General features: G+C 42.8%; 1 protein-coding gene across 1 annotated transcript in view; it reads right to left on the reverse strand.

Moving 5' to 3' along the window:
- The window catches only part of LOC129698145 (cytoplasmic dynein 2 heavy chain 1), a 395,765-nt gene that overhangs the window by 95,796 nt on the left and 282,400 nt on the right, over window positions 1-17,569 (reverse strand). The window contains 2 exon segments of the mRNA XM_055637055.1: window positions 12,615-12,719; window positions 17,005-17,216. Coding sequence (XP_055493030.1) covers window positions 12,615-12,719; window positions 17,005-17,216 — 317 coding nt within the window.

Here is a 17,569-nt window from a genome sequence, read left to right on the forward strand (position 1 = left end):
GTATTATTAGTCCCGACAAAAACGGGAATCAAAGCTGCATAGGCCAGTCAGACAGTAGGAAAAACCTTCCGAAACATGGGGTAAGTGGACCACTTACAAGTTGGTAATATTTACACTTGGTTGTACAATACACAAATGGCTAAGACATTGTCATCTACTTAGCGGCATCTGATCATGTAAAACTGGACAATGCCAGCATTCCAAGGGGGTTTGGAATTGGGGCCAGAATTGGGTTTTGAGGCAGGCTCAGTATTTTGGCCAGGATTGCCTTCGAGACAGGCTCGGAAATATGGGCAGAGTTGTCTTTCAAGGCAGGCACGAAATGATGGCAGGCGTGGCCTGTTCATTATGAAAGATGGAGAATGTCGTTTAACTCGCATGTGCAGTATAAACTTTTCCGAATAGGAAAATTCGTTACTAACTAACAACTGATTTCATAGGGTGTTCCCATTTATAGCGATCATCGGAGATATTTGAAATTATCGGAGGAGGCAATTGCTATGATGAGGCAATGATAACAGTATGATAACAGTAATGATAACAGTAAAGCATTGCAAAGTGGACTACTCAGAGCTCAAAAACACTTGTTATGTCTTATCTGGATGATATTTTAACGCTGTATTTTGCTAAAATCAACTGTTTCAGCCTCAAACTATATTTGAGAAATTGGGCTCCTCTATCCAGTTAAATTTAAGTTGTTACCAAATAGACTTGTTGGTCATGGGGATTTACCTTTAACTATTAATTAGCCTATGACTCCACCCTGGGGCAAGAGATTAGAGTTAATAGAAACCTGTAACAGCCTTGTTGTTATAAAGCAGCCTTCTATTCAAGAGTAATTGGCAATATAGTAGCTGTGATTCAGCTGTGCAAGTGGGAGAACTGACATCGTGCAAAGTGGCAACCTCTTAAGTGCCATGTAGGTCATTGTTAACACACCTATGCTATTACCAGCTGAAGCTACAAAAGTCACAATGATGGAAGAACAGTATTCAACATTGCTCCAGTAGATTGGTCAGTACAATTTTCAGCTATATTGCAAACTGATGCTAAAGGCTCTAACGTGGAAAATTGCAGATGTCATCTCTAGTTTGGAGGTGGAGGAGATTTGCATGAGTTACCAATTCTTCAGTTATTGGTATCAACTATCTATAGACACTAGGTGCATTCTTTGTGTTAAAGAGTGATTGAGCAAATATGCATAATCTGCATGCTCAACTTCAAGTTGATACACTATGGTGGTGGCATATGTTAGTCACATGGGTGCAATCAAGTAAAAGTATCCTGTCATAGTTTACCTAATACATTTGCCACTGGTGTATCATCAAGTACAGATCAATGACAACACAGAATGGGTGTTGGATCACACAGTATTTATGAAATTCTGGGTCGATTGAACACTGGATATCGATATGTTGTGTTCATTCTTACTCACTGGTTGCAAAAATATGGGGCATAACAGTGGCGAGAGATACATTCTCGCTACAAGAAGGAGGAATGGTCTTTTATGTCTCCCTCCATTTTGCCTCATCAGTCGGGTCTTCAAATAAAGTAATCAAGATCCCGCTTTAGGTTTTTCCTACTGTCTGACTGGCCTATGCAGCTTTGATTCCCGTTTTTGTCGGGACTAATAATACAACCTTATACGGTTATTCCAAATGTAAACTTTGCTGGTTCAGCCTGTGGCTCGGGGAAACCAGCCTTTGCATGATAACATCAATTTATGATTTGCAGATTCTGAATAGACTACCCCTACGGCTTGTGTTGTCACACCGATCAATGCATGTGTTTACTCCAGAGTGCTGGGATAGCACCAAAAAAACAGTACATTTCCTCTTCAGAAGATAACCATATAACCATATAACAATTACAGCACGGAAACAGGCCATCTCGACCCTTCTAGTCCGTGCCGAACACATAATCTCCCCTAGTCCCATATACCTGCACTCAGACCATAACCCTCCATTTCCTTCCCATCCATATAACTATCCAATTTATTTTTAAATGATAAAAACGAACCTGCCTCCACCACCTTCACTGGAAGCTCATTCCACACAGCTACCACTCTCTGAGTAAAGAAGTTCCCCCTCATGTTACCCCTAAACTTCAGTCCCTTAATTCTCATGTCATGTCCCCTTGTTTGAATCTTCCCTACTCTCAGTGGGAAAAGCTTTTCCACGTCAACTCTGTCTATCCCTCTCATCATTTTAAAAACCTCTATCAAGTCCCCCCTTAACCTTCTGCGCTCCAAAGAATAAAGCCCTAACTTGTTCAACCTTTCTCTGCAACTTAGTTGCTGAAACCCAGGCAACATTCTAGTAAAGATGGGAAGCATTTTGTTTAATGCTAATGTTACATTTAATACGGTACAGATTACTGATGTCTTGGAGTTCATTTTTAAATGGTCTTTTGACAATAATTGAGTTATAGGGCCATTAACTGTGCCCAACGTACTTTCCCATCAGATTTGCTCCAGCAAACGGAACCCACTCTGTTGGGTTTCACCCCTGGATATCGAGTTTGTAAAGGATATCTTTAATACAAGTTCTCCCAGGACAAGTACAGGACAGTATGGGATATTGACATTGTGTTAACACTACTTCACCAGGGGGCTCCAGCTACATTCTTAGCTTTAACTAGCTCTCATAAGGTATTTATCCTCATGGCGCTGGTTTCAGCGCAACTGGTTCAGTCGCTACATAATTGCGACGGGACAGGATGATTACATCTGTAAATAATATATATAATATTTTATGATTTAATTAAGAAGAGCAGAAGGGGCGTCAGATCTCAAAATAAAACATGGCATACCCAGGGACCTTAGGTTATGTGAGGGCACACATATACAACAATACGTCAAGGTTACCAAGAGCCTTCGAGGCTCTGAACTAGCAATGCTTGTTAGTTATAAAAAGGTATCCGTTCAGACCATCTCCAGGTGATAAAACGGGGTTTGATTTATGCAGGAGTAGATACTGATTTCCAAATCTCACTCCACCAGGGCTGCTACAACATCAGTAGCAAGGGTTATTTACGTTCCGCTGGACCACATCCCAATGGCTGCAGCATGGTCAAACGAACAAACTTTCCAAACATTTTATAATAACCCATTGCCAGACCAGAGGTATTTGCCAACTCTATTTTAGGTTATATTTATAGTTTCCATCCAGATGAGAGGGGTTACCATTATTATTACTTGTTCATTAAACAGCATCAGCATGTTTTAAATCTATGCCATGTCTGTATGCATTATGAATGTTTCCCTCATCTGTCAATGAAGCAGTTGTGGTTGTGTAGGCTCATGTCTCACGGCATGAAATCACAGAGCTTTGAAATCTTCACGGAATCACTTGCGTGACTCCGAAGTAAAATAGTAAGATTAAATGAGAATTTACCAGTTTGAAGATTGACCTTTATTTTATGAGGAGTTACGATGAGCGATTACGTGCCCACCGCTCGCAACCCTCTCTCATAAAGATCACTCGGTAGTTCTAGTCTTCTCTAAGTCTTACTATATTACTTCGACTGCTGTAATCTGTGATTTCACACCGCTGCTTTGAAGATTAATGCGCATGCGGACTGGCGGGGCTTCTTCACATAATCGCTCATCGTAACTCCTCATAAAATTAAGATCAAACTTCAAACTGGTAAGTTCTCGTTTAATCTTACTATTTTGAGTAACTGCCAAAAAAGTAGTGACTGAGATTTTTTTTCAAGCAGTTTGTATACAAGTGTCCTCTACTCTGATTTACTGGAATTACCTTGCTTATTTTGAGAGCAGTTGATTTTTTTTTTCTATTACTTCTCTCCTCAAAAAACCTGGTAAACCAGTATTTGTTTGCTGAATAATAGACTGTAGTAAGTCATATTCACTTCCTTAAACCCAACTCATTGGTTATTGCGGCATTGTCAATAAATCCCGTTTATCTAATTTCCTCTTTAATTTGTCAAATCAAATTTATAATTATGGTAATGAATAGAAATAATAAATCACTATTTACCTTGTCATCTGAAGAATTGAATCATATCACACTCTTAAACTCCTCAGCTTCCGAAAATACAAAAAAAACGAATCCATTTTTTAATTGTAACTGGATCCTATATCTCCAGTAACATCTTGGTGCACCAACTACATTATTTTAATGCATGCCCTGAAATAAGGCGTCCAAGAACTGCAAATTGTTGCATACAAAGTTGGCATTATATCCTAACTTTTGTGTCCTTTGCCATCACACACAAAATGTAGGTTCAATTTCCCTTCTTTCTTGCCTTCTTAAGATCGCAATTTGATTGGAATATCAATCGGATTGATAATTCAATCTAATTGCCACATTGAGTCTGCACATCAATCCTTCTCAATACTTAATCAATCTCTTTACTTATTCAAAATTAATATTTTTCACCCGGCGTTCCATTCTGTTCAGGCACGTGCCGTGATTAATTACTCAAGGTAAGCTGTCAGTCGACCTAAAGTCTTCAAAAGCCACATCTCTTAATAAAGTACCGTATTTCCCGGCAATGAAAACGCAACCCCATTTTGAATTGCTAAATTTTGAAAGAAGGCTGGTGGGACATAGAATTTCTCATGCACAAAAAATTAAAAATAAAGAAAGCAATTTGCCAAGGCTTCCAAATCTCCTGCATTCTGAATTACTGAATGGGTGGGGGGTGGAGGGTGACAGCAGGCGGAGAGATGGTGGGAAAAATGAGAGCATACCGGGACAAGTTGAATCAGTTGTGATCTTATTGAATGACAATACTTGTTCAAGGGACCAATTGGGGGGAGAGTTCCTTTCACAGCATGCAGGGTGTCTGGCCAGGGGTAGGGTTGCAGAGAGGGCTGGAGCATTGAGAAGGAGGGGGTTGGGGATCATGCCAGTAAATTACTCGCTCACCGCTACCGCAGCGCTCCGGGCGCAGAGCCACCGCGGGGAGAGAAGCAGCTCGGGTGGCTGTGCTGATGTGCTTTCTTTATAATTGCATCAGTGTTCTCGGACCAGGAGAGATCTTCAGAGATGTGCACACCCAGGAATTTGAAGCTCTTGACCCTTTCCACCATCGACCCGTTGATATAAACGGGACTGTGGGTCCCCCTCCTACCTCTTCCAACGTCCACAATCAGTTCCTTGGTTTTGCTGGTGTTGAGGGTCAGGTTATTGTGCTGGCACCATTTGGTCAGTTGGTCAATCTCTCTTCTGTACTCTGACTCGTCCCCATCAGTGATACGTCCCACAACAGTGCTGCCGTCAGCGTACTAGATGATGGTGATTGAGGAAGTCAAGGATCCAATTGCAGAGGGATGCGCAGAGACCCACTTCTGTGAGTTTGGTAACCAGCTTGAAGGGGATGATTGAATTAAATGCCGAGCTAATCAATGAATAACAGCCTGACATATGAGTTTTTGTTGTCCATGTGGTCCAGAGCGGAGTGGTGAGCCAGCGAGATCGCATCCACCGTTAATCTGTTGTGGCGGTAGGCGAACTGCAGAGGGTTTTTGTTGTCCAAGTGGTCCGGAGTGGAGAGCCAGCGAGATCGCATCCACCGTTGATCTGTTGTGGCGGTAGGCGAACTGCAGAGGGTTTTTGTTGTCCAAGTGGTCCGGAGTGGAGAGCCAGCGAGATCGCATCCACCGTTGATCTGTTGTGGCGGTAGGCGAACTGCAGAGGGTCCAGGTTTTGGTCGAGGTAGGAGTTGAATTGCGCCATGATCAACCTCTCACTGCCACCATTTTGGTCGGTGGGGGCACTGCACGCCGGCAGCCCTGCCAGCAGCGTGTTAGTTTTTTCAACATTTTTGGTTTTTTAGTGTGTCTTAAATTTTTTTTTTTAATGTTTCTTTGTGTGTCTTACGTGGGAGGTGGTGTTTGGGGGAGGTAAGGTGAAAACTGCTTCGGTCGCCTCCTCCACGGAGAGGTGACTTTTTCCATGTAGCCTCCCCCATGGCCGAACAGCAAGGATCGGTGCAGCCTTTCCCAGAGAAGCGCCTGGGGCTTCAGCAGCGGGCGCAGCGCGGACTTTCGCCGCGGAGCGGGCGAGCCCTCGCCGAGGGTGCCAGAGGGGAGCACTCCGTTCGCTGGCCCGCTGCAGCCTGAAGCCGCGGTCTGCGGAGCTCCAGCTGGCGCGGCGTCTGCAGCCTGGGATCGCTCGTTGTGGACCCCAGAGGAGAAGAGCTCCGACAGCCGGCACGCGGCCAACTTCTACCGCGGGCGTGGCAGGGACTTATCATCGAGAGCCGGGTCCCTCGCCAAGGATCCCTGGAGAGGAGCTCTGACCGCTGGCCCTGTGGCCCTGCATCTGCGGTGCTTCTGGCTGCAGCACGGCGGAGACTTTAAATCTTCGACCGCCGGCCTGCGGCCTACACCATCTTGAAGCCGCGGTCACTGGTGGGGAGGCACCAATTCAGGACTTACCTGGACTTACTCTGTCTTTACATCTGGACGCCCGCAGCGGAGGGTTGAGGTCCCGACCACGAGGGAAAATGGAGGAGGACTGGCCAAATATTGCGCCTTCCACCACAGTGATGAATGCTGTGGTGGATGCTTGTGTAAATTTTTATTGCGTATTGTGTGTTCTTTTTTATTGTACCGCTCCTGACAAATTCATTTCACTTGCACTTATGTGCAAGTGACGAATAAAACTTGATTGATTGATTGATCAAAGCACTTCATCTCCACCGGCGTTACTGCCACTTGTCGATAGTCATTGAGGCACCTTGCTCTTCTAGGGCACCGGTATAATTGGTACCCTTTTAAAGCAGGTGGGGACCTCAAACCTCAGAATTGAGAGGTTAAAAATGTCCGTTAAAAACTCCAGCCAATCGGTCCGCACAGGTGTTTAGAACACGATCGGGTATACCATCAGGTCCAGGCGCTTTCCAAGCGTTCACCCCCCTGAAGGATCTTCTGACGTCGGCCTCTGTGACTGTGACTGAAATACCATCACAGCGAATGGGGGCTCGAGAAGGCACATCAAATCGTGCATAAAACGCATTGAGCTCGTCAGGGAGTAAGGCTACGCCGACATTCGAGCTACCTCCTAATTTTGCCTTGTAGGAGGTGATTGCATTCAGGCCCCGCCACATCCATCTCATCCTCCAGCTTGGAGCAGAAGTCCCTTTTGATGGTCGAGGTGCCGAGTCACCTCAATTAGTCCCTTGATCGCGCTGTCGGAATTTAAGGATTTGCAGGAAGCGGCTGACATGAGTGAGGCCGCCGAGTGGCAGGAAAGACGTTTTCAGCCGGAAAGCACCTCCAGAGGTGAGCGGGGGCCGGCAGGAGGAGCTGAGGTGGCGGCCGGTTCCGCTGTCCAGTCTCGGCAGCCACTCGCAGCCACCCGAGCTACTTCTCCCCCCGGCCACAATGCGGTGGCTCCATGACCGGAACGTCGCAGCAAGTGAGGTGCTGGCATGATCCCCGACCTCCTCCTTCTCAACGCTCCTGCCCTCGCTGCAACTTTACCCCGGGGCCAGACTCCCCACACGCTGTGAAAGGAACTCTCCCCTCCTCAGCAGCGCTGTCCTTTTACAGCCGCTTCCCATCAGGTGTCAGCCATGTGGGATAGACTTGGCGATCCCTCAGTACAACAACATCGTTCTTGATGTTGCTGAAATGAGGGATAGCCAAGTCTATCTTTCTTGGCTAACAATCTTCCAACTTCAGCTTCTTCATTCTTCTCCCTTTGTTTCTTAAGATACTCTTAAGATACTGGCAATCCATGTTTGAAAAACCCACCAAGAAACTTGAGCTGTGCAAACGCAGTAAGCTGCTGTGCATGCGCAGTACTGCAAAGGCAGAATTTCAGCTGCCTTCAGTATCCTGGAAATTGACGGCTTGAAGCAGCATCGACGGCACGTCAGCTGCACAGACCTTCGCGTGTTACTGCGGATGAAAGGCACGGAGAATTATGCCCACGGATCTCTTGGGTAGTCATTATTCTCCCATGCCTTTACTATTTATATTTAATAATTACCATTTTATAATTTTAGTCCGGGTAGGCAGTGCATACCTTGCCTACCCTGACGGCACCTGCCTGATTCTGTTGTACCTCTGTGTAGTCTTCCGACCTTGATAACAAATGCTGTGCCTCCAAATATGGTGTCATTAACAAATTTAGATATTTTCCCTCCGTTTGTAAATCTAAGTTTCTCTTGTTAGGTACTTGCATTGTTTTTCATCTGCATTTCTCTGCCACTGTTATGTTATTTTCTGCATTGGACTTCTTTTTCTCTCCTGCACTACCTTGATGCACTTACTCATGGTGTGATTAGCCTGCACAGCACACAAACAAAGCTTTTCATTGCATCTTGGTACACGTGCTAATAATAATGCAATAATAAATTGCTTATATGTCTAATGGGTCAGAGTCATCTTGAAAGCAACTTTATAGACGTTCATTAAGCATTTCTTCCAGTATGAGGAGCTTTCTGCACCACAAAATGGTACATTATAATCCATATGAAATAAATCTATTAAAGTTCACATCCACCTTTTTGGTCAGTTATTTAAATGCTTTCATAAGATTGGTTAATCATCTATATTTATAACATTATGCCTTTTAAATTCATGTCTTCTACCCATTAACTGAGTTTCTGATTGTGCCATTAGCACATGGGCCTATCTTCTATCAGTGCAAATTCAGAATGTCTTTAGTTATGTCTTAACAATCTATATTTTCTTAAATATTCTTCAGGTATCTGACACATTTACAAAGTATAAGTATTTTAAATAAAAGACTAACAATAACTGAGCAAATACAATACCCAGTATTTTTGTTAGTTGTTTGCAGTAGCAAAGAAAATGACTTTTGTGCAGAGTCCTGTAAGAGTTTCCGTTCTAAATCTTAATAAAATCAGCTTTGTACATTAGCACTGCTGTAGATATACATTTTCAACCATGGTACAATAACGTCTGTGATACATTATTCACTACTGCCAAAAATGGTAATGTTCCAACCAGCTCTACTTGTCCCCTTTGTATTTTTTTCAATTTAATTAATATGCAAAATCATTTATGTCAATAATGACCCAGACCACAGTTACAATAAAACATCATCAATGTGTGCAATGTTGTAATTAGTGTATGTTATAACACATGCAATTCCCATGAATAAAAAAATAAATCATGAATTACTAAATGTCAGTGAGTTACCAGAATTGTATATGTTAAGTAAGGAGATTGTTGCATATAGTTTACAGCTTTTGTGTTCTTCAGAAAAAATAAATATAGGGCAATCTATGATTAACAGAATTCAGCTATGTTTAAAAAATATATAGATATTTGAACCAATTAAGAATAGTCAATGAAATGACAATGGACAATAAATATTTTAGAAAGTATAAATCTACTATTCAGATTCAGATTCAACTTTAATTGTCATTGTCAGTGTACAGTACAGAGACAACGAAATGCAGTTAGCATCTTCCTGGAAGAGCGACATAGAATATGATTTCAATAAATAAATCTATTTACATGTATACAGACATAGTGTTTTTTCCTGTAGGAGGAGTGTCCGGGGGGAGGGGGTGATTGGCAGTCACCGAGGTACATTGTGGAGTAGTGTGACAGCCGCAGAGAAGAAGCATTAGGATGACCCACAATACTGGTCCATAATACTGGCCTGCTGGTCCGGCAACGGAGAGACCTGTAGCGCCTCCCGGATGGTAGGAGGGTAAACAGTCCATGGTTGGGGTGAGAGCAGTCCTTGGCGATGCTGAGTGCCCTCCGCAGACAACGCTTGCTTTGGACAGACTCAATGGAGGGGAGCGAGGAACCGGTTCCGGAACCGAGGAACTACGTTCATTCCCTTACTAAATTCATAGCTGATATTACTGGAATGTATCCAAACTCAAAACATGTTCTGCTCATGTTATATGGCAGCTGTTCACTTGTTAACTGAAATTGCATTGTGAGAACCCAGAATAGTTTGCAACTAAATACATACATCTAGAAATTGCTTTATTTCCTTTCAATAGCATGAATACAGTATTGTAGGTCATCCTAATGCTGTGCGAAAGTTGCATACAGTGCAAGATCAGCAATTTTAAGGTTCAGTATTAATGTCACTTTCCACATTTTCCATTGATCTTCTTGCTTAACACACCTTGACATTTAACCTTTAAGGTTAACACAACCCATCCTGACTAGGAAATGTATTGCCATTCCTTCATTGTTGCTGAGTAACAATCCTGGAACACCGTACTCAGTTGTGCAGTGTTTCACCAGAAGGATGACAGTGGTTCAAGGTGGCCGTTCACTACCACTTTCTCAAGGGCAAGGAGGATTATTCATTGTATATAGACTTCACTCTGGTGCATATGGTATTCGATTGAAAGGAAGGTCCTGTTATGGTCCAGGAACAGCTTCTTCCCTGCGGCTGTCACACTACTCAACAATGTACCTCGGTGACTGCTAATCACCCCTTCAGTCTAAAAATGCCTGCATTTGTGGATGCCTGTAACGCAGCCAGAAATTCACTCATGTTTGCGAAATAAACCAATTAGCCTTCTGCCCTTGAATATAGAGTGAAGACGCATACTGTACCTCCAGATGCAGGGACAGTTTCTTCCTAGCTGTTATCAGGCAACTGAACCAACCCATCACCAACTAGACAGCAGTCTGAGCTGCTTTTTACCCCACTGGAGATCCTCGCACTTTAATTGGACTTTACTGGACTTTATCTTGCATTAAACGTTATTTCCTTTATCCTGTATCTGTACACAGTGGACAGCTTGATTGTAACCATGTATAGTATTTCCACTAACTGAATAGCACGCAACAAAAAAGCTTTCACTGTACACTTAACAATAAACTAAGCTATGAAACTATAGTTTGACAGACCTCTCTAATGCAGCAACTGAAATGAAGGTCAAATAACAAGAATTTAAATGTCTTTCAAAAATATTACTAGATCAAGGGGGGGCTGGGTCGTCACACAGACACTAACCACCCCCCACCCCACCCCCCCACCCACACACTAACCACCCCACACACACACTAACCAACCCCCTTGATATGATATTAATATTATTTATTGGCTACTTTAACCCCACCCCGCCCTATCTCGAGGGGCAGAGAGTGGGGCAGAGAAAGAGAGGGGATGAAGAGGGGGGGAGGGGGGGATGGAGAGGGGGGGGGGGATGGGGGAAGGAGTAGGAGGTGAAGAGAGGGGGTGGAGGGATAGGAGGAAGATAGGAGAGAGGGGGGGGAGACGGGGGGAGGGGAGGGGGAGAGGAACGGGGGTGGAGGGGGGGAGGAGATGGGAGAGGAGGAGGAGGAGGGGAATAGAGGAGGGGGAGAGAGGAGGGTGGAGAGAGAGGGAGTGCGGACTTGAATTCGAGAGCGGAAGGCGCGGACGGGGCCGACTGCGAACGGGCGGTGGTCTGTTCTCGGGACCCCTCTGGACCTCGCAGCTCTCGGGACCCCTCTGGACCTCGCAGGACGTCTGAAGCCCTCGGAAGCCCAACCAAATTACTGCGTGTTCAGCGGCTTCAATCCAGAGCCCTGGGGGTAGGAGGGCGGGGCACTGCGGACGGCTGGCCGAGTGCAAGTTACGCGGGGGATGGGGGGGGGTTTACGTAACTCGCAGCTCATGGAAAACAGTGGCCAGCATGCTGTGTGTTGAAAATTCATCAGCTCGTTAGCTTCAGCTCGTTAACTTAAAAAAAGATCTCAGATCGGTGAAGAATTTGAAGAAATAATTAATCAAATTTTCAAATGAGGCGATTTTCGAGATCATGAGGTAAATCTCTACCGAAATATGTAAGAATTTAATGTTAGCGCGTCGGGTTTTCGAGATGTGAATCACAGAAAAAGACGCATGCAAACAAATAAATACGTAAATATCCAAGATCGGAGTTTTATAATATAATAGATAGATTATAGTACCTGTCTCAATGACCTCTTCTTCTTCTTGTATATGGCGTGCACAACCTAATGTTGTAGGACAACTTGTTCTATTTGATTGCGCACGCCGGGTTGATTGCATTTGTTGAAACAGGGCGGACCACGTGAAGGTTGCAGTCTCCCACCCCACCTCTTCTGGCAGATTGTTCTATATACCCATCACCCTCTGTGTGAAAATGTTGCTCCTCTGGTTCCCATTAAATCTTTCCCCTCTCACCTTAAACCACTAATTCTAGATGCCCCTGTTCTGTGTAAAATATTCTATACACACACTCTATCTATTCCACTCATGGTTTTATGTATCCTCTGTAAGATCACCCCTCAGCCTCCTGCACTAGATAGAATACAGACCTAGCCTGCCCAACCGCTCCTTATAGCTCCCCCCCCCCCCCCCCCCCCCCCCCCCCCCCCCCCGGAGGACCAGATGATTAGGATTAGATGATGGAGATAGGAGGAGGGGGGGGGGGGTTAGTTTGTGCAGGGACACATTTGGCTCATTGATGTCATTTAGCTGTGAAAAGAGGGAGTAGGCATGTGTGTAACAACACCAGTAAAGGAAGGAGAATGCAGACATTTCTGATCTGGCAGTGTTTTTTTCTACTTACCCATTAAAATGAAATTTAGTTTGGTGACATTCCAGGAAGTGTACCACAGCATCCATCTCTTTTTGGGTCTTTATTTCCCTGGAAATTGATACAAAAATTTAAATATTTACCTGGTTGCTGAAAATACGTTGCGATGACCGTTCTATGTTGGCAGGTAGACCAAAATATGCAGGCTTGTCATCTTCTGGTAAATGGGTAATAATGGCCCGGTAATCCTGGAACCAACAAAAACAGACATTGGCAGCACAATGACCAAAAGTGCATTTCTTAACTTTATGTGATCAGCCTGGGCACAAACCCTCAACTTAACTCCTGAAGTATCCTCCCTCCCAGCTTTGCCAGTTGAAAAGTTTTATCTTTCAAATTCAGACGTTAAAATGTATTAAAAATGAAATGGATCTTTATTTCTATTTTCGTTAAACATATAAAAAATGGAAATACCTGTGCACAAATTTAACTAAATAGGCCAAAAAACCACAATGCCCCTCATGATTTTATATACCTTTCTAAGTACATCCTTCATCTTCCAACACTCTAGAGCTATCCAATATACTCAAACCCTCCAGTCTTGGTAACATCTCATTTCCAATAGATTGTAAATTTGCTGTGCAGGCATAAAACTGGCATTGTGAATTGGCCAGGCATTCGGAAAGCTGCAGCAGCAGATCTTGAGTTTCATAAACAGCGGCCAACTGTAATGGCAAACTCTTGTAGTAACCATCCAACTTTCCATTTGCTGTCCCAGACCTGAAATGTACATTGGATTTACATCACAGAAGGCCATTTCCTGTAAATGTGCCTCCTCTCTGAAAAAGCTACCTACTTAGCTTTAATTTCCCACTCTCTTCCTGTGACTGCTTATTTTTTTCTGGGCGCTCTAGTTTCCTCCAACATTCCAAAGATGTGCAAGTTTTGTAGGTTAATTGGCTTCTGTAAATTGCCTCTAGTTGTTAGGATGTGAAAGTGGAATAACATAGAACTAGTGTATGGGTGGTCTATGATCGGTGTGGACTTGGTGTATGGGTGGTCTAAGGTTTATGGATCCTTGTTTTTCCCGTACTGAAGTCAACAAGTCACAGTGTGTGTGTCTGTGTGTGGGCGCGCATGTGCGTGTGTCAATCGCCGGCAGTCCGCTGAAAAATAGCCTAAGTGGGACAGGCCCATAACACAGCAACTCCAGCGCTGCACCACTGTGCTACCCTGAACAGCACTGACCCCTGCCAAAGCATTCTAACTCTAGAATCATGTCAAGATAGGTTGAACAGCTAAGGATGAACCGCTGGTGATATTGGAGCCAGACCCATTTTCTAATTGCTATACACAGTGCCACTATTTATAATATCTGCAATATCTGCAATCTGAAATTAAAGCTAAGTAGGTAGCTCTTTCAGAGAGGAGGCACACTTTTTACAGGGGCACGGTGGAGTCTGTACTCACGTACTGCATAAATACGTGGTACTCCACCTGCAACTGCTCGGACAGGAAGGCTCTGCAGAGGGTAGTGAGGGGAGCAGAGAGGATCATTGGCGTCTCCCTACCCTCGGTACAAGAACTGTTCCAGAGCCGCTGTCTGAAGAAAGCACAGAGAATTGCCAAGGACAACACTGCACCCCACCACTTGGACACCACACCTGCTCTCCTGCCATCCAGGCAAGAGATACTCGAGACCTTTTGCATCAAAGCCCTGACTACGAGGCTGCTAAACAGCTTCCTACCACAGGCTGTGAGTAGCAATGCTAAACAGTCATCTGCATATCACCCAGTCACTTGACTTGACTCTGCGGCCATGGCAATGAAGACACTTTAATAACTGGCACTGGCCACTCAAATCAGCGGCCCCGGACATTTTTTATGATTGGTTTACTGTATTTTAACATTGTGTTTTTTACCTGCTTTTAACTATTTATACTGTTCCATCAGGGACTGGATTGTTTTTTTTTAGTGTTATTATGTGTGAAGTGTTTTTAAATTTCATGTGCGATGCTCCGCTATTCACTGGGAAACGTCTTTTCATTTTGCACTGTACAACTGTTGCTTGCAAGATGACAATAAAGGTTGATTGATTGATTGATTGATTGCATTTTCACACAACTTTCTAAATATCCATCCACTTTGAGATTTGGTTTCTGCCATTTTCCAGCTAATATTATATCCTTGTGCCTTTCTATTAGTGCGAGTGTGTGAATGTTGGTAAGTGCACAATAATTGAAGAATTTGCCTCAGTGAGGCAGAGGGTTTACTCCAGATGGGATGTGATAGAAGCTATATACGACCATCATGAGAACCAAATTTCCTTCTTGAGTCTTATTTTTGTCAAACAAAACAGCAGTTTTACTTTGTTATGTAAATAAGTAAAGTTGAAATGATATTCAAATCAGAATAAATTAATTTACACTGTTCTAAGATGACCTGCCATAAGTCTGCTCACTTGCTCAATAAGCTATTGTCCTTTTGTAGCATTTTGTTCCTATTTAAACAATTTACCATCTATAGAAAGTACCATGAGTTAAATTATGCCCTTGCCAAACACAACAGCACGACAACATACTAAGTGCTGGAGTAACTCAGCGGATCAGGCAACAGTCTGAAGAAGGATCTCAACCTGAAACATCACTTATCCATGTATTCCAGATATACTGCCTGACTCGCTGAGTTACTCCAGTACTTTGTGTCCTTTTTTTGTCAAGCAGCATCTGCAGTTTCTTGTTTTTGCAATAGCATAACACATTGGGCTATCAAAAAGTCAATTCATTTTACATTTACAGATAAAAATTATTCTATTCCTACATCATAAACAATGGCCAAGCCCAGAGCAGAGATGCATCCAATTGCATTAATTGTTAAATGATCTCTTTGACAAAATCTTCATTACTCCCTTTTCGCGGTCTATATAAACAACATCTATAGAAATTGCCATCATCACTTTGTTGGTGACCACCTCAGAACTTTAATCTCAATTAGAGTCGTGTCAGTGGGACAGGCCCTTGATGCTGTAGTATCGTGTGTGGACATACTCCTAACCATGCTTTTTTTTCAACAGAAGGCAACTTGTATAAGCAACAGCATGATGTTACAAAATATCAGTTCACAAGGCTTCCAGGGTAATCAGTGTGTCTGTACCTGATGAACGGTTGCAGTTATTTCCCAGCAACAGATCAAAACAGATTTGTAATTACCTACTTTATTTGATATCATTTTAAATAATAGTGCCAATTATGTTGTCTTACCAAAAAAGCAAAATTCGTAAAAACATTTAATGCTCTAATTTTCAATTATTTATTTTAACAAAGACTATCAATTTCCTATGATTTGTCTATTTCTTTCTTAATTACAGTTTTTTTAATTTGTATAAAATCCATTGTGTCTGTTCACTTGCACCATTTTATTCTACATCTACCATGGTAATGGATACAAAGTACTGGGTGCGGCACAGTGACGCATTGGTAGAGTTGCTGCCTAACAGCACCAGAGACCCGGGTTCAATCCTGACCACGTTTGCACTCTGTATGTAGTTTGTATATTCTCCCTGTGACAGTTTTGTTTTTCTCTGGGTGCTCCCACACTCCAAAGATGTACAGTGTTGTAAATTGATAGTAACTTGGCCCTAGAGTGTAAGATAGTGCAAGTGCACGGGTTGATCGCTGGTCAGCACGGGCTCAGTGGGCCGAAGGGCCTGTTTTGGTTCTTTAAACTAAACTACTAAGTTAATAAACTTCATTATTTTCTAATTGTCCATTTTGAATTTGACAAATAGTGCTGTGAAGGTTCAAATGAAGGAAACAGTTCTGAAGGATACAAAGCGGGCATTTTGAGTTTAGCTTAGATTTGAACAAGACAGCAAATCGTGGAAGTTCACCTTCAGGCTGGTGAATTAACAGCATAATAGACAAGCATATGCATGCGATTTCAATGGAACTGAATTTTAGAAGCCTGGTAAATATATTGCTTGCTGGTGAAATTTATGACCCATCATAACATTGAGCAAATAATCTGACAACGTGATCAGCAACTAGTTGAAATGATGGAGACAGAACTATACCCAACACTAGGAATTGCAAATCTTCTAAAGGGAGGAAGCTCTCCAGAGAAGAGCAAATGAGGTTAAGCTCAGTTTGTGCAACAGACAAAAGGATATTTGCGGTTACATTAAAATGATCTGTATCAAACACATTTCAAACAAATATGAACATTAACTGCAATCAGTTTCCTCATTCGAGACCTATGGTTGATCATATTTGAACACTGTGCTACGTAGTACGATTTCCCACTGCGAAGTTCTAATTCACTCCATCAAAGCATGACAGTTTATGCATGTGTTTTTTTTTTAAGTGAGCCCTCTTTAATTATGCCAGCTGTTTCAATTTTGTTATTAAAATAAATTCTTCAATGGCAAATAATGTCATCCTCACAGAAGCCTTAAAAATTAAATTAAAATGTAATTTCCTGCCAGATGGATACTTTCCACAGTTTGCATATACATACATTATTAACGTCACTTACCATAATGCTGCAGGATTTCGGCACAGTGATGGATGACGGAAATGATGCTACGTTTTTGCTCCTGGATTGTGATCCAGCAATTGCTTTGGGGTTAAAAAATTGCTCTAGATACGAATTCAGAACCCGCAGATCGAATATGTTATCAATGCGTCCACCGTAGATGGCATTTTCCAACAGCCCACGAACAAACTCCCATTGAACATCCTTTGTATCTGAGGGCATTAAAAAAAAATCTGCTTATTAAAAAATGAACCATGTTTTTCTCACTGTCTGCCTGATCTGCAGAATATTTCAAGCCCTTCCTACTTTTTAGTTGATGTTTAGAATCTGCACAATAATATCATATTATTAACAATAAAGCTAAGATTTCAACATTGCCTAAACATTGGATGACATGACATTAATTTATACTTCCTCCCAATTCTATTGACATTCCTGCAACATGTAATTTTATCCTGTTGTTTTCAGCAGCAGCGCTGGATACAGTACATACAGACAAGAGTATGATGTGTTGCTTTGATGATCCATCTCCAATTAACTCATCGGGCTTCACTGCAATTTCATG

The sequence above is a fragment of the Leucoraja erinacea genome, chromosome 6 (assembly GCF_028641065.1).
Source record: "Leucoraja erinacea ecotype New England chromosome 6, Leri_hhj_1, whole genome shotgun sequence".
Classification (NCBI taxonomy): Eukaryota; Metazoa; Chordata; class Chondrichthyes; order Rajiformes; family Rajidae; genus Leucoraja; species Leucoraja erinaceus.